This window comes from Saimiri boliviensis, chromosome 13 (assembly GCF_048565385.1).
Source record: "Saimiri boliviensis isolate mSaiBol1 chromosome 13, mSaiBol1.pri, whole genome shotgun sequence".
Lineage (NCBI taxonomy): Eukaryota > Metazoa > Chordata > Mammalia > Primates > Cebidae > Saimiri > Saimiri boliviensis.
The window spans coordinates 101956387-101974570 of NC_133461.1; the positions used below are offsets into that span (position 1 = coordinate 101956387).

General features: G+C 43.9%; 1 protein-coding gene across 4 annotated transcripts in view; it reads right to left on the minus strand.

The window, feature by feature from the left end:
* ADRA1A (adrenoceptor alpha 1A) overlaps positions 1 to 18184 on the minus strand; it is a 97627-nt gene that overhangs the window by 8099 nt on the left and 71344 nt on the right. For 2 of the 4 annotated variants that reach the window (XM_074384083.1, XM_074384084.1), the window contains exon 3: positions 3042 to 3427. In XM_074384083.1, the coding sequence (XP_074240184.1) occupies positions 3042 to 3427 (386 nt within the window). Of the gene's footprint in view, positions 1 to 336; positions 3428 to 18184 lie in introns of those variants that run through there. The other 2 variants (XM_010347764.3, XM_010347763.3) reach the window with 1 other exon arrangement.

The following is an 18184-nucleotide window of genomic DNA, read 5'->3' on the forward strand; positions in this document are numbered from 1 at the left end:
ATAACACATTAGAGAAGACATCGTTACTCTGGGTAAATTCCTCCAACCCCAAATAGAAGCAGTAAACATGTGAGTATAAATATGACAATTATTTTCTGTACTGCAACAATTTTAGATATTTTTTGGCATGGTTAATGGTACAGAGATTTAGGAGAAATGAGCAAAAAGTAATTTAACTCATATATTGTTTACCCTACTTTGACTAAGTTTTGGGAGACATTATCAATTTCTTGTAAAATTGGTGTGTCATGCTATGGGAAAGGAGAAATACGTTAAAAGTTTACCTCCCTGGAGAGAGGGGGCTGGAGAAGAGTGTAGCAAACAATTATTTACGGATAGTTTTACATGGATACAATTGTTATGGTTTTATTCTGATGACCAAAAGATTCTCTAGTTGTTTATTTTGATTAGATGTGGCATTAGTGCCAGATTTCCTGTGTTTCTAAGCTTTCCCATATCTAAAATTTATCTGTAAAGATGTTTAAAGATCATCTCAAACATGGAACCGTAATTTATTGAAGAAAAATGTTAACCATTCTTCCCATGGAGATATTCTTTCTGGAAGGAGGAGTGGGGCAAGTAATTTTCTTAGATCCTGGACCAAGCTCTTCTCAACAATGAAACTGATCTTTCCTATCAAGGCAGAAGAGAAGTGAGGGTTTGCATATTCACGTTCTTCTTAGACGCTTGCCTCTATAATAGGATATCCACATCTGGCAGAGCTCTTAGGGGACATGCAAAGAGAACAGAAGACTCTAAAAATCTGGCCAACATCTCAGTGCCAGAATCCAAGTTCTGAATACAAGGGTGAATATGTATCTGGCCAGTAAGAAGACACTCTTCAGAAAAAGGCTGAAGAAACAGTCACAACCCAGGTCTAAACACAACCTATAAGAAAATCCAAATCCACATGCAAACATACCATCTATTGCAATGTGAAGAGACTTGTTTTTTTAAGAAGGATTTAAGGAAATTATCATCTTGCTGCAAGGGAAGAAGAAAAAGATGTCAAGGCCACTACTCTTGCGGTGAAGGTTATAGCTGCTTTGATTTTCTTAGAGGAAATGACCTTAATAGAGGAAAGATGCCAGTCTTTTGTTTTAGATTACTGATTGTCAAGAATTATTCCAAAAACATAAATCTGATTTAAAAATTCTTATTGTGGAATGACAGCCATATTTTAATTTTTACATATAGTTACCATCTTCATCATTAGTGGTCTATAGCTTGTGCAGCCCTAATCCAAAATTCTGAAATCCAAAAGGCTCTAAGATCCGAGATTGTTTGAGCACCAACATGATGTATAGGTGGGAAATTCCTCACCTGGTCTCCTGTCTATGGGTTGTAGTCAAAAACAGTCAATAAAAAATATCGTATAAAATTACGCTTAGGCTATGTGTATAAGGCGTGTACGAAACATAAATGAATGCTGTGTTTAGACTTGGATCCTATCTTTGAGATATTTGATTATGTATATGCAAATCCTTCAAAATTTGAAAAAGATCTGTAATCTGAAACACTTCTGGTTCCAGGAATTTTGGAAAGGAGATAAGTTGTGTACTGAGTTATTATGTATACCAAAATCTGGTATACATAAAGCAAAATACAGCATGTTTCCCAGGTTCTTGCAGAAAAGTAGGAATAGCTTAAGTTGAATTGACTACCGGATCTGATTCCTGAACAAATGGGCTTCTATCAAAAAATGTTTGCAAACTCCTGCTTTAGACAGTTCTCTTGTGATCCATCAGTATCTACCTGAAGCTAAGCATTAGTATTTTTCAACGTTCGGGGAGAACGTACTTGGATCATAAGGCTCATTCCAACATGCCACAGGCGAAGCTCATTCATTATGCAGTAGTGAAGCAGATGAGAAGTGATGAGAGCCAGTCTTTTGCCTTTCAAAATATTATAAGCTCTGGATTTTCATAACAGAGTTCTGGAATAGGTAAGTGATTTGCCAAGAAAGGCTTTTCTAAGCCGTGTTGAAATGACTGTGCAGTAAGTGAACAGCCTCTATCTTTGCAAGAAATTAACAGCCCTCCAAGCTCTTGGTCTTTAAAGATATAACAGAGGAAGCCTATCATCATCTGATCTTGGAACACTTTACTGGATTTTTCTCTGTAGTAGTTAAATGGAAAGAACAATGCTCTTGTCTACTGGGAAAAGCCAGTAGACAAGAGCTTTTCTTGGGAAAAGCCATACTGCCCTGATTTGTTCTTTGAACCCTCTCCTGACCCAAGGATAGAGAATGCTACATTCTGAGACATGAGTCTCCCTCACTGTCACTGGGAAATGAGGGGCAGCATTCATTCAAAGTGCAGTCAAAGGTAAATCTCACTGTCAAATTTCCCTCAAACTGAGAAACTGGTTGTATTAGAAAGGGTGGAGTTTCACGACTTGCTCTAAAAATAACGTGTCTGGATCTCGGCCACCATCTTACGCTCTTCCTCTCTAGGCCCTCTCCCCATAAACGTCGAATGTGGCTGTCAGTAGGTTCAGCCTGAAAATAAAATCCCCTCACTTCCATCAAGAAATAGCTCCAAACTTAGAGTGTGTGCTCAAAATATTCATGATGAAATCATAATCCTATATTTATAGTCTTTTGGATTGTGCATGAAATTCTGTTTCCCATGGTGGTTTTCGTTGAAGCGGGCGCAGAGTGAACAAGAAAGCAATAGCTGCAGGGAAATGCTGTTCAGTATGGTTCGGAACTGATTGGTTGTGAGACACTCTCCCTCTTCCCTGCACCCTACCCGCTCCCTGATGAGGTGGGTCTACCCCCCACACCATTCCCAGAAGGTCTCCTCTTTGATTGGTCTTGTCTTGTCCTCCAGGAAGAGCCGGTCTTCCAAGAAGGAAGTGGACTGGGTACCTAAGGTTATTCCCCTTTCCTCTGAATCTTTCCTGTCCTAGACTTCCTCCCCGTTTTCACTGAGGGAGATGGTGTGGACCTTAATGGTTGGAACTTGATGGTTCTTGTCAAGGCTGGGGGTTGAGGGCCCTATACAGCAGCAGACCTGCAAAAAGCTTTTACTTCTCACCCGGGCTGTGGTGCAGGAAGATTGGTCTTTGGACACTGTAATCCTGGCAGATCCTCGGGGCACGGAAGAGAAAAATTTCCATTCACAAACGCCATCCGTCTTGGAGATCCTGTAGAAGGTCTCTCCTGATCCCACGGGGATGCGCACCATGTCCTTGTGCTGCCCTTCCAGGGCCTGGCTGGGGGCGTGCAGGGTGTAGCCCAGGGCTTGCTTGGAAGACTGCCTTCTGCGGAGACACTGGATTCTTAAGACGTTCTGAAAGGCCTTTTTGAACTCTTGGCTGGAGCATGGGTATATGATGGGGTTGATGCAGCTGTTTAGATATCCGAGCCAAAAGACTATTTTAAAAACGGTTTCAGAGGGCTTGAAATTGGGGAAGAAAGACCCTGGAAGAAAACACACAGATTCATACATATTATTTACAAGTCAGCAGGCCACTTGGCTAGAAAAACAATCAAACAAACATCTTCATATATTTTTAAAACTTTTAAAATCATCCCAAATCCATTGGAGTTTCTCACATTTGACTGACTGGCTCCCAAGAATGTCACCCTTTTGCAATGTCTTCAAAGACCGTTCCTACTTGGTCCGTGTGTATTACCAATTACTGGAGCAGGCCGGGTGGATAGGGCTGCACTGGCTCTCAGTGACCAATGGCTACTGTGAAGTTTTACCAAATGAAAATGTGAAATTCTGACTGAGTCCAATATGCAAGGTGTTTTGCCAAAATTGAAAAGTAAGTTGGAATCCATGCAAATAATCTGTATTAAAATTCAGTGACCTGGACATGCCCTTTATTCTCTGATGCAGTGTCGTGTAAAACATACAACTTCAGTGTTGATGAATTCTTTCCCTTCTGAATATTGGAATTACGGATTTTGATGAGAGTCTCAACTTTACACAATATTGGCCTTGCCACCGTTGGACCAGTGATTCTCAATCACTTTTCCTAGATGATGCCTTTGATGTCACCATGAGATACCCTTGTCAGTATCTCCTGATGACTCCCAAATGAGTGTCATTTGCTTCACATTCAAGGGACCTAACCAGCTTTCTAATATGATTGCTTGTTATTATTTTTCTCTAGCCAGACTCAATACACTTTTTCTCTAGGCCATTGGTCACTTTTTTTTGTCCTGTCAAGTCGGGCCACTGTGTCCTTGATGCCCTTTTCCACCTTCTCTACTACCCAAACCCTACTTGTTGATGTGCACTGCAGGAACCAGGCCCCAGGACCCTTCATGTCCTGCACAGAGACTGCCATGGGGCTTTTGGCAGCAGCAGAACAAAACTGTGAAGTCTTAAAGGAGGGATTATATTCTCCAGTTACTCAATTTACAAATTTTAAAAATGCTTATTAGCCTTTTCCCAGCTGCCGCCAAGATGCTCCATCCTTCTGAGCTGAGGCCGCATTGGCGTGAGGCCCTTAGTGCATCCAGCACTAGCCCTGCTCCTGGCCGCCCAGCCTTGCACTTGTCGACGCCACGGACTCTGTCTCAGAGCTCGCCTGCACTGACTCAGCCCTTGTTCTGCATAACTCTGAGGCGATCATCATAGAAGATAAGGTTAATATTCTTACTAAAGCAGCTGGGGCAAATGATGATGGCTTTTGGCCTGGCTTGTCTTCCGAGGCCCTGGCTGTTGTCAAGATTGGTAGCCTCCTCTGCAGTGGAGGTGTGGGAGAGGAGGACTTGCTCCAGCAGTTGGTGGTGCACCTGCAGGAGGTCCTGCCCCTACATCACTGCTGCCCAGGCCAAGGAGAAGAAAGTGGAAGCAAAGAAGAATCTGAAGTCTGACAATAACATGGGATTTGTTTGTTTGTTTTTGGGTAACACTGTTTTAGAACATGTTCAGTAAAAAGCTGAACTCTTAAAAATGCTTATTAAAGAGATTGTCACAAACCTCATTGCTATAATACTGATAAGAATGACAGATAAAGGGTATGGGACTCCCAATCGAATGTCCTTTATTCTCAGATTCTCAGATTGCCACAGGCTGTTACTAAAGGAGCTTTATGAATTATGCAATCTCACATGTCCCTCTTCACTCCTTTCAGAGGGATTGCAAAATAACATCTTGACTTTCCTTCCACCTCCTTTCTTTTCTTTCTTCACTCCCAAGCTCCTTTTCCCTCTCCATGGGCTTTTTGTCACAGCTTCGTGTACAGTTGGCAGAGTGGCTTTGGAGAAGTCCTGTGATCCCTTTGGGCGTCCAGTTTTCTTATCTGAAAAAGGAGTAGTTTGAATGGATGATTCCTAATGGCCCTGAACAATTTTTTGTTGTTGTTGTTTCAAACCTAAGGTCTTGATTTTATGTCTTCCTTTTCCTCTCTGCTCTGTGGACCTATCAGCGTCATGACAAATTGCCGGTGCTCTTAAAATCTTCTTCGGCAAACAGTGCTCTGAAATTTAGTCAAAAAGTGCATCAATATAAACAAAGAGTAAACTTAAATACTGAAGAACCCAAAGAAGACAAAATAGTGTGGAGCATTTATTACCTCTGAAGTGAGTGTTTATTACCTCTGAAGCGAGCGTTTATTACCTCTGAAGTGAGCATTTATTACCTCTGAAGCACACTCCCTGCTGAGTTCCGTGTGTCTCAAATTCACACACACACACACACACACACACACACACAAGCGCGTGCAATGGGTGTTTATTAAGGAAAAAAACATGTTAACTGAGAAAGTTTTATTTAGCTCTAAAGCTTTTAGTGTTGTCCTATAATTATAATAAAGTTTACAGTCTTTCAGTGTCTGATTTAAGCCAGGCAAGGCACTGTGCTGAACACTTTCCATATGATTTAATCATCATGAGTAACAATGAAGAGTTGTGACTCATATCCATATCCCCATTTTACAAATGAAGAAATTGTGGTGTAGTAAGTTTGAATAGCTCAGCTGAGGTCACTCACATAGTTACTGGTAGGCTTGAAATTGGGCAGCGTGATTTCAGGACCCATGCTCCTTTATGTAATCTCCAAATATATTGGAATAATACATCTCTTAGGAGAGAGGATGGCCTATGGGAAGTGATGAAGTACGCAGCTGGGGGAAGCCAAATTGAAGAAAATGCTTTTCTGAACCTCATCTGTGATGGAAAAACAATGGTTAATGCCAACATTTTGTGCAAATGCGGTCAGTTCCAGGAAGAAATTTGTCTTACATTATGATACCTATATATTGTCCAATATTTCCTCCTAGTAGCGACAGTGATGTGATTAGGGAAACCCATTTCACAAAGACCTGCCTAGGCCTGTGCTTAATGACTGCAGGAACGTCTGAGCTGAGCACACCAAAACTCACCTTGTCTGGGAACGTCACTACTCTGTAAGTCAGCGAGGGCAGGGAGGGGCTTTTCCTTATTGAAGAATTTCAATTTTTGAAAAAGAGAAAAAATAAATGCACTATGAATGTGCATGCTAATAAATATGGTTTGAAAGTCCTGGGACTTCCCACAGTTCCTTCAAGGACACTCATTCTGCTTCAGAGCCCAGTTTTACACTCAAACCTCAACATTTCCTTTCAGTCATTTCCTTTCCATCGCTTCTTTCCTTGTGTGGCCTCCCTCTTAATTCCAGGTCTGGCTGACCCAGAGCCAAGCTCTTGGGCCCTTTCTCTAGTCTCCTGCTGTGTTCCTGTCTTCACAGGTTGGTCCCGGCCTCCCCCTTTCCATACCCCGTTCAACACACTCATTTCTTCAGTGTGGCTCAGGTGTAAGCATAGGGTGAGAAAGAGAGTTGGTTAAAACAAATTTTCACTAAGATCTGAATGTCAGTTACTCTCTAGCCCTAACCCCAGGAATATTTTATTTTTAACCTAAGCAAATCTCTAGATGTTGGATTCTCAGACAGTGAGTGGGAGATGCTTCCAGGCCAGAGGCCTTCCCATAAATGACAACATTTTATTTATCCCATTAAGTGTGTGACAGCAGCCAGATGTGTGTAAGCATAGCAGGGATTTGGACGCTCCCAAACTGACAGTTCCACCAGGGGCAGGTTTCAGGATCCATTCTCATGCTTGGAGTATTCTTCCCTTGTGACGAGGAGTGCATCGGGGGAGCCATGTGATTTTCTTTCAGCAATTGCTGACTGGCTGGGGTTAGGGGAGAGACTCAGCTGTGCTTCCTTCAGGAACTTTCCAAAGAGTGAGAAAAGACAGCAAAGGTGCTCATGCCTGTAATCCCTGTGCTTTGGGAGGCCAAGGTGGGTGGATCACTTGAGGCCAGGAGTTTGAGACCGGCCTAGGCAATATGGTGAAGCTCCATCTCTACTAAAAATACAAAAATTAGCTGGGTGTGGTGGCATACGCCTGTAGTTCCAGCTACTGGGGGAGCTGAGGCAGGAGGATTGCTTGAACCTGGGAGGTGGAGGTTGTAGTGAACCGGGAGTGTGCCACTGCAGTACAGCCTGGGCAATGGGAATAAAACCCTGTCTAAAAAAACAACAAAACAAAACAAAACAAAACAAAATGACAGCAAAAGGGCTATTCCCCTCCTTATTGACATTATTCCCATCCTCATATCTCTGCCTTCATTTTTCCTCTCCTAGGAAGGAGAGATGGGGCTGGAATCGGGCTTGGAAAGCAGCTGCCTGGTCCCAATCAGGGTTCTCTCCTCCTGCTCTCATCTTCTCTGCCCAAACCTTCCCGCCCCAGCACCCTTTTCTCTGAACTCTGCATTAGTTCTATCTCCACCCTCCATCCTTCTCAAATATCTTTCTTTCTGAGGACTGGCAGTGCCTTTTATGGTGGGAAGACAGCTGGAGAATGCGTGTCCCTGGCCTCCACCCGTCAGGACCTTGATTGTCAGGGCTGAACCAGCCTGGTTTACAGGTGGATGCCTTGACCCCATCACTGGGTGGGAAAGTCCATTTGAGCAGCTGTCTATCCGATCAGCTTTGCTCTCATGGAGCTTGAGAATCCAGTACAATGCTGGAATCTTGAAGGCATTTTCCGAGTTTCTGCTGCGTGAATGGCCGACCCTCGGACGGACTGACTGGCTGGCTGACTGGCTGACTGAATGACTATGTCTCTGTGTTCTTGCCATGGCTCTGCTTCACAGTGTGGCTTGGTTTTCTTCTCTGCTTGACAGCTTAGCCCCATGTTCTCTCCCAACCCTGCCTTCCTTCAGCTGTCTCATTCCCCTTTTTTGTCCACCATTTCTTTTCAGTCATCTGGTTTCTTTTTCCTGTAATGTTATTTCGCTATCATTTTTTCCTTGCTCTATCAACTGGCATCGGACCCTCTGGTTTTTCTCGTCATGCTTCCTAAGAAGAGTCAGATTTCTGAATCACCCACATGAGAATAAGGGTTCCTGTTTCTTTGGTAATAAAATGCCAAAGCATAGGTACGATTTTCTCCTCAACAATCTCTGCCTCAAGAGGAGCCAGCAGCTCCTGACTTAATCCCAGAGCACCTTGCCCTGCAGCTCATGCCATCCTTTGCATGTGAATTTGCCTGGTTTAATTCTTGGACTTTGGAAAATCCCCGCACTCTATGGATTCGTTCTTCATTGAGTTTCTTTCCACCATTTGGTCTGCTGCAGAATTTCTGTCCCTTTCCTGACCCTTCAGACACCCTGACTAACTTACACTGGTCAGACTGAGGTAGATAGAACAAGTGTTTATGGCCAAACATCATCAACATTCCTATCTTTGTAGATTCAGAATCCTTGCTTCCACTGTAAAGGCCTCCAGATGCCAAAAAGAAATGGAAACAGAATTTGCAATGTTGCCTTCTGAATTTGCAATGTCTTCTCTGAATGCTCTATCATTTGGGAACATCTGACTTCATTTTTGATCTGGGGCTCATCTAATAGGCTTATGGGGGACACTACGAGTCATCTCAGTAAAGGTTTGGCCACTAGAGTCACCTTTTCTTATAAAATTGCCGCAAAGTTTGCCTCAGTGGCTCCAATACAAGATACAACCATTTCTTTTTCTGCCCATGTTGGTCTCCTCCATGAGTTTGCTACACCAGAGAGTCGTCCGGTTTGCTTCAAAAGTTGGGGAGAGTAGAAACTGAGTTCTCGAATTCCCACCCAGCACTGGTCATTAGAGGGTTCCCCCTTAGTTCAAATGTTTCTCTCAAAATGAGGGTGACTCGGTATGGAAGCTGAAAGCTGTGAGGCTGTCTTCTTGGTTCCAGCCTCCAGCTTTTGTGTTTCATTTTATCCCCTGGAAAACTTGACATCTTAATGACAATGTTGAGAGATACTGGCCTGTGATAAACCCTAATTAGCTGGAGTCGCAGAAGGCTAGAATGTGAAGACTGACAGGCACTTAGAGATCAGCGCTGCCAACCCGTCCTCCGCAGGTGAAGACAGCAAGGCTGGAGACAAGAGTAGCTCCCCAGAATCATACAGCTAGACCCAAACTCGGCTCCACCTCACCCACTTCCACTCCTGGTCTTTGTGTGCCATTTAGCAACCCTACAAGGGCGTGGAAGGGCACTATGTCCAGCTTTCGCTGAATGACAACAGGTTTTGCAGAGATAAGGAGAAAGAAGGAAGAGGAGAGGAGTATCCTCAATAATTGCATTATTTTAAAAGTCAGAGTGTGCTGTTCAGGGTTTGTCGGCAGCGCATCACTTTCTGAGAATTGGAGTTTGAATGATCTCAATTTAAAAAAATGTGGACTCCAAAGAAGCAGCTAATGTTACGTGACCACGGGAGAAAATAACCCTTAATTGTTTCTCCTTGCACAGCTAGTGTTCTCTCCGATGTGGCTGGTACACATCCAATGAGCAGAGGACAGACAGGCCAAGGAGCTCCAGTGCCAGTAACATTCAGGCCAGACCCGATGGCGCCTTCTTACCAGGAAGAAAACTGCCCCATCAAATTAAACCCCAGAGACAAGCTGTAAAATCAGAGTTTAAGAGCAATGCGCTATCCCAGAGTCTACCAGATGCTTTTGTGCTAAACTACTTTGGCCTGAGCCCTCCTTGGGTTTATGTGTGGCTACCTGGGCAGCTTGCAGTCAGCAAGACATTTTTAAATACTTCTTTTTTTTTGAGACGGAGTCTTGCTCTGTCACCCAGGCTGGAGTGCCGTGGTGTGATCTTGGCTCACTGCAACCTCTGCGCCTCCCACGTTCAAGTGATTCTCCTGCCTCAGCCTCCTGAGTAGCTGGGACTACAGGTGCACACCACCACACGTGGCTATTTTTTATATTTTTAATAGAGATATGGGGTTTCACCATATTGGTCAGGCTGGTCTTGAACTCCTGACCTTATGATCTGCCCACCCTGGCCTCCCAAAGTGCTGGGATTACAGGGGTGGGCCACCGAGCTCGGCTGAAGTTTTTCAATTTTCTACCTTAGATGGTGGCCAGGGATCTCTAAGAAGGTGGCCAGATAAAGCACGGACTGTAACCTTAGGTTTTCAGTCTCAGGTTCACAGACAGACTTCCCATAACTGACATTAAATATGTATGTCCAGAGATACATTTTCTTGGGAAGAGCCCTTAGCTTCTATTAGCTTCTCGTAGTGGTCTCTGGTGATAGTAAAGATGGTCCATCCTGGATCCCAGGTGGAGAGGACAAGCTGTACCCTAGCTGGGGAACCTCACTTAGCCCGTATGTCCTAATGATAGAATCAAGCTTACCAACAGAGCAGGCAGATATGACTTCACTCTGCCAGTCTTTTCTTCCCGTGTTTAACTGGGACTTGAAATTGTGCGGCTCTCCACTCATGTATCTGAGTAAAGTCATGGGCATGCTCACTTGAGAGTGTTGGCATTGGGGTCTTTTCTGAACTTCCTGGCAGAAAGCTTGAGTGGTAGGCAAAGTGAGGAAGGCTGCACCAAGCACGAATGGAATTAGCTCTCCTCCTGCATGGAACACAGCATGGGAGCACGGCATGGAAGGGTGCAGTGAGTAAGGGGAACAGGGCACACTGTGCTGGGTACACAGCCCCGAAGGAGACAGGCTCGGGGCATCCTGGGGGGCCTGCCCAATGTGGGATAGTAGCGCTGTCCACTTTTCCAGGGACTGGGGTACTTTGGTCTATGGTTACTGTCAAAAACCACTGCTCCTTCCAATCCAGGGAAGGAAAGAGATCAGCTGGGGAGATGTCCTCTCACCCCTCAAACTTCTGCAACTGGCAGCTAAAGCACTCTTGACAGGATCTGCCTGGCTGGCCAAGCAGAGCTCTGTGGAATCAGGAATTTCATCCTGGATGAGTCTGAATTGCTCAGATTAAAACTTGTCAAATGGTTTGTCTCACCAGTTAACAAAGCCTAAGCAGTATTTATCCTTTCAGGAAAAAGGAGCAGGTCTACCGAATGCATGATTTGGACCCCAATGCCCACAGGAACTCTGGAAAGAGTAACAGGGGACCCCACATGCTGGACCCACAGTTGCACAAATCTGCCATTTTATATATATATATATATAAATATATATATATATATATATAAATTTATATATATATATATATATAAATTTATTGTCTCGGTACAAAAGCTCTCCCTGAGATCACCCAGTCTAAAGAAGAATAATCTTCAAACTCCCACCTGCTGAGTGGCTTATTTATTTTATGGTGCATATCACAGTTTGTACATTTTCTTATTTACTTGTTTTCTTTGATCATCTCCTCCTCCAGAGCACAGGTGCTATGCTCTCCAGTGGCAGGAGACCCGGTTTTCTCTCTCACTGCAGTGCGAGGTCAGGACAGGAATCCAATGAACAGTTTCTGCCAGAAGAATGTGTGTCTACTTCCTTCCCCGACCTTTTTTGCCTCTTACATTCCAACTAGTCACTAAACCCCACAGTTGTCTTTCCTTGAAATGCCTTCCAAATTTGCCTCCTCCACCACCTCCATCCCAAGTACCCCTGAATGGTGAACTGGTTGTTTAAAGCTGGGTGAGTCATTTTTCCCTCTTGTGCCTTTGTTTCCTCATCTGTAAACGTCAAGACTTAGAACAGTAATGGATACTATCCCTTCCTGTCTGTAAGAGCAGCTGCTTCTAGGCAAATGGAAGCAGTCAAAAGGGGAAAACAGGCCCATCGTAAGCGGGATGATGAAGGAACATGGTGGAAAGATGGCTAGAAGCGAAGGGGGCAAGCTTTGGAAGGCAGATGGGAACCCGAGGTTTTGGGGAGGGCTTTGAGAGGACACCCTGATATCCATCCTAGAGGTGTACTCTGAGGCCACAGAAAGGAGAGGTGGGAGGGGAATCCAAAGGCTGCTGTCATGGAGTGCACCTGCATAGGGACTGAGGCAACTCTCTGATTGCACCAGGCAGGAATGGAATTAGCTCTGTTCCTGCATGGAGCACAGCACGGTTTTGCCTGCTGGTGGCTTTAGAACTCTTGTGTTCTTTAATGATACACTGGCTGCACACCTCCACACCTGGGGCCTGGGAGGCTAAGGCTGTGGTCATCTGATCGTCTTCAAGGAGATGGAATGGAAAGGGTAAAAACCATGAGGGGAAAATTCCCAGAAATAACTAAAGGGAGGGGAGGTGTATCAAGGGGCTCAGTTTTGTAGCTAAGGAAACCTTATAATGGGGTATCTGCAAGACATGGGTTGTGCTTTTTTTTTTTTTTTTGAGACAGAGTTTTACTCTGTCACCCAGGCTGGAGTGCAGTGGAACCATCTTGGCTCACTGCAACCTCTGCATCCCGAGTTCAAGAGATTTTCCTGCCTCAGCCTCCCAAGTAGCTGGGACTACAGGCATGTGCCACCATGCTCAGCTAATTTTTATAATTTTAATAGAGATGGGGTTTCACCATGTTGGCCAGGATGGTCTTGATCTTTTGACCTTGTGATCTGCCTGCCTTAGTCTCCCAAAGTGCTGTGATTACAGGTGTGAGCCACCGTGCCCGGCCTCATTATCTTTTTGTTGCTGATAAGATCAAGTTCAAGCTCCTCACTCTGTCATTCAAGGCCCTTCATCATTTGGTTCCACCAGCCCTACATGACCTTCTCCTCCATTCCTCATTCACTGAACACGTAATTTACTTAGCACCTGCTCAAGCCAGGAAGTACCATAGATATGGTCAGGAACACACAAAGATATTTACCTTCTATGAGTATCTCCAGCAAATGTCTGTTGACTTGAATCATGAGTTTCCAACACCAAGGCCTTCTTCCTGCCAGGTAGACTTTTCCCTCTAACTTTGTTAGTCTGCTGAGGTGACTGTGACCTCAGCTTCTGTAGTTGTGGTTCTCTGCTGCATTCTTCTGCTCTTTGCTCAGTGATCTGTCCCTCTCCCCTCTGTCTACTCAAACTTGAATCTGTCCAGTTCTCTCTGTCTTCAAGGCTGTGTTCAAAATCCCACCGATGCACGAGCCTTTCTTTGTTATAACATAACTTTCTTTCTTGCTGTTTCCCCTATGGATTTAGCACCAGTTACTTTCTGCATAGCAGGGGAAACCCCCAGGGCTACAGACCACTACCAGTCTGTGGCTTGTTAGAAACCAGGGCACACAGCAGGAGGTGAGTGGTGGGCTGGCGAAGCTTCATCTATATTTACAACTTACAGCCTCTCCCCATTGCTCACATTACTGTCTAAGCTCTGCCTCCTGTAAGATCAGCAGTGGCATCAGATGCTAATAGCACCAACCTTATCGTGAACTGTGCATGTGAGGGATCCAGGTTGTGCGCTCCTTATGAGCAGCTAATGCCTGATCATCTGTCACTGTCTCCCATCACCCCCAGACGGGACTGCCTAGTTTCGGGAAAACAAGCTCAGGGTTCTTACTGATTCTATATTATGATGAGTTGTATAATTATTTCATTATATGTTACAATGTAATAAAAATAGAAATAAAGTGCACAGTAAATGTAGTGCCCTTGAATCATCCTGAAACCATCCTCCCATCTCCAGGTCCATGAAAAAATTCTGTCATGAAACCAGTCCCTGATGCCAGAAAGATTGGGGACCACTGCTCTCCAGCACTTATCACTACTTTCTGTGCTTATTTCTATTTTTGTTCCTTTTCTTGACTATAAACTTCCTTAAAGGAAGAGCTTGTTTTCTTTTTAATTTACTGCTGTATCCTCAAAACCTATAATGGTGTACAGCATTTAGTAGGCTCTCAACGATATTGCTGAGTGAATGACATAGTCAATTCTCATGGTTTTAGTCTCCTTAAAGACCCACCATCCTTTTATCCTTCATTCGTATCTCTCTAAATGATGAGCATGATTCTCAATGAATGTTTATTGAGTCAGTGGATGACATTTGCTGATGGAATAAAAAAACATTTTGAATACAACTCCTGCTTCAATTGCTCACAACTGGAAACAGATTCTTAAATTCAGAAACAGAGCCTGTCTTAACTTACATTCCAAGGAGATCTTTCGGATCTTCAAGACACTGACATTTACATGAAAACAAGACCATTCTCCAAATAATTTTATACAGCTAAGTTGCAGGCACTTCATAAAATGATTACCTCCAGTACCTATACAAACATTTTATAGGGTCCCGGAGGAAGCATTGAAGCCTGTAATTCAGATGTGGTAGTCATCATTTCTTCTCCTATTTGTGGGATTCAAGTCCAAGGTCAAACCCCACACATCTGAAGCAGTTACACAACCAACCAAAACTGATGTCTCAAGGAGGAAGTGTAAGACTTTTTCAGGACTCTGTCCCTTTATAGTCAGCTTAAAGGCTAAGGCAGGTTCAGATCCTGATCCCTGCCAGCAAGGACACAGGTGAGTTGGTTCATGCTTGAGTAGTCACAGGTGAACAGGGGAGCAGGAAAATGGGTTTTTGGTTCTGGACTGCTGCAAAGATGCTTAAATCTGAGTGCTCTGGACAGTTCCCTACTTGGAAAGGACATACCAGGTCTTCTTCCAGGCCACTGGCTCACCCAGAGGTATGGCCCTTGCATCTTCCAGCAGCATCTTCTAGCTCCGTGTAAAGTAGAAATATAAATAACCCCTTGCTCTTCACTCCCAGCTCCTGCACAGCTCTCTCCCCTGCCTAGATTAACCTAGGGATGAAGATTAGCTGTAGGTCTTTGCTCTTTCTCCCCCACCACTTGGGTAAACAGTTTTAGGCTCCATCTGGACTAGAACACCTGACCAGGGCCAGACCTCCATCAATCATGGGTCCTGTATTCAAATGGATATAATAAATATATGTAGGAATTGTAATAGCTCATTTAAAATATACAGGATGTCTTTTTTGAAGCTATAATATAGCTTCTAAGTATAGCTGGGAAGACCAATTTTAAAATGCAGAAACGGATTGGGGCAATTTCCTCTTTAATTTTAAAAAGGCAATAGAGTATGGTACTGTTTTGATTATAGACATTTTTGTAAATAGGAATTGGCCATGCCTCCCTCCTTCATCATAAATGCCACATTTAGAAAGCTCAGCTTTGCTTGCAAGAGACATCCTTGCTCTTTTCAGCCTTCTGCGTTATCAACTGAGAACTGGCTGGTACTTTCAGGGGGAAGACCAACGTTAGGGCAGCTCATTCATTTCATGCCTTCAGTTTCTCTCTTTTCTGTGATGTCTCCTCCCCAGTCTCTAAGCCTAGAACATCTCTGCCTCCTCAGCTCCAGTCCTGGGTACACAGGATGATTACCAGACACAACAATCACCAGACATTCCTCCTGATGTTCCCAAACCATCTCATCCTTAACATCATTGAACTGAACTCACCATCTCCCACAAAACAGACTCTTGCTCCTCTGCTTCACTTTTAGCAGGCTTCCTCTCAGTTGTCCAACCAAAAACCCACTGTCATCCTCAACCCTGCACTCTCCAGCTTTTTCCACAGCATCCAATCACCCAGCCCTGACAATGAAATCTTCTGCATGCTTGCGTGCCTGGGTCACCTTCCCTTTTCCCTAGGGTGACCTTTATGGAATGCGACTCTAATTAAGTGATGTTTCCGCCTAAAGGCCTCAAACATTCTCCAGTACTCTTAGATGAAGCGCAGTGTCTGTAGCATGGCCCATTGAGCCATATGATCTGCTCTTGCCTTCCTCTCCTGGCCTGGCTTTCATTCCCTTTTCTATCCCCTGTTCTGGCCACCTTGACCTCTTTTTAAATTTTTAATTCCTTTTTAAGACAGTGTCTCACTCTCTCACCCAGACTGGCGTGCAGTGGTACAGTCTCGGCTCACTGCAACCTCTGCCTTCCTGGCTCAAGCAATTCACCTGCCTCAGCCTCCCAAGTAGCTAGAATTACAGATGCATGCTACTACTGCCTGGCTAATTTTTGTATTTTTGGTAGAGATGAGGTTTCACCATGTTGGCCAGGCTGGTCTTGAACTCCTGAACTCAAATGATCCACCCACCTTGGCCTTCCAAAGTGCTGGGATTACATACCCTGATCTCTTAATCTATGGAATACTTCTCTGCACCAGGCCTTGCACTTCTGCTTTTTTCCTTGCGTGGAGTGTCCTCTCCACCTCTGTCCCCTCCATTCACCCTTTACTTTTTCTTCTTTTTTTTTAAATGAGACAGAGTTTCACTCTGTTGCCCAGGATGTGGTGAAATGGCGCGCTCTTAATTTACCGCAAACTCTGCCTCACGAATTCAAGTGATTCTCCTGCCTCAGCCTCCCGAATAGCTGGGAGTACAGGCATGCACCACTACACCTGGCTAATTTTGTATTTTTAGTAGAGGTGGGGTTTCTCCATGTTGGCCAGGGTGGTCTTGAACTCCTGACCTCAGGTGATCCACCCTCCTTGCCCTCCCAAAGTGCTGGGATTACAGGCGTGAGCCACCACACCCAGACTCACCCTTTACATCTTAGCTTACATCCCCTTTCATCAGGGGAATGATCTTTGATTCCCTCCACCCATCCACCATACCTCAGACTCCATGCTGGGTGTGGGGGTGTCTCTGATTAAATACTATCAAAGCATCCTAAACTTTTTCTTCATAGCTCAAGAAATTGTTCTTATATATTATGTGGGTGATGATTTGTTCAGCATGTCTCCCTATATAAATTTCATAAAGATAAGATTTGTGCCTGGTACATTGTACGTGTTAAATAAATATTTGTTCATGAATAAAACATTTATAGAGCACTCATGTGCCAGACATCATGCAAAATATTACACAAACATTATCCCATTTAATTCTCCCAAGAACATGATGTGACTATATTATCAAACTCATCTTACAGAATGAGGAAACAGAGGCTTAAGGAGTTTAATTTGCAACTAAGGAAAGTGGCTGAGCTCAAATTCAAATCCAGGCTTGATTCCCAAACTCATGTTTTAAATTTCTAGATGATGCTATCTGCGAGTCTGTCGCTGCTTTGCTGGCTTTATAGTGAAAGTAGTGCATAGTGTCATGGTACTTGAAGTTCAAAACAAAGACAGTCATCAGAATATTCAAGAAAATTAATCATACATTCCATGTCCTATTTTTCAGAAAGCAAACACATGTGTAATTCCAATCATCAACATGAAAGTAAAAATCCTGAATGTTAATAATTAGGTTTGTTCAGAATAGACATGTTTGGACATGAAACAAAACAAAACAAAACACGCATACTATATTCTGTCCAAAAAGCCTTTGACAAAATGCAACCAGTAAAGTATGCCTGAAAAAACAATCAGGGAAGGTTGGTCAGAAAGTGTGATTTGTTTTTTTATAACAAAATCTGAGTGAAAGTATAGGACTAAAAGGAGAATTGTCATCTCTAGTTTTTAGATATGGAGAGAAGGGAAGAGTGAAGGCGAGGTAACAGAACTAGTTACCATCTCATGTGCTGCATGAAAATACCGAAGCCTGACAGACTTCTTAGTTCTTAGTTCTTGTTCCCCAGGGAGGAAATCTCGATAGCTCACTTAGTGGTTCAGGGATGAGGACAAGTTTGTTCCCTTTTCTGTGCCTCAGTTTCCTGGCACATGTAAGTGCAGCGTCTGGCTGTTAAGCATTTGCTCATTTGCTATCTCAGTGCTATGATCAGTTTCCTTCTTCTGCATGTAGCAGCTCTGCATCTACTTTCAGGGTATCTGCTCCGTCATTAGTGCTTATCTTGACTATTTTTTTTAAACGTTTGGGAATAATTTCCAAGGTCAGAAACTGGACATTGAGCCCATCTTCCTTCAGAGGTGCCCCTGGATCTGTGGTTCTGGCTTACACAACGGGTACCCAGACGTCACACCTGTCGGCTGCTCTGAGAATCCCTGAGTATTTCAAGACAGTTTCTCTTATTCAGA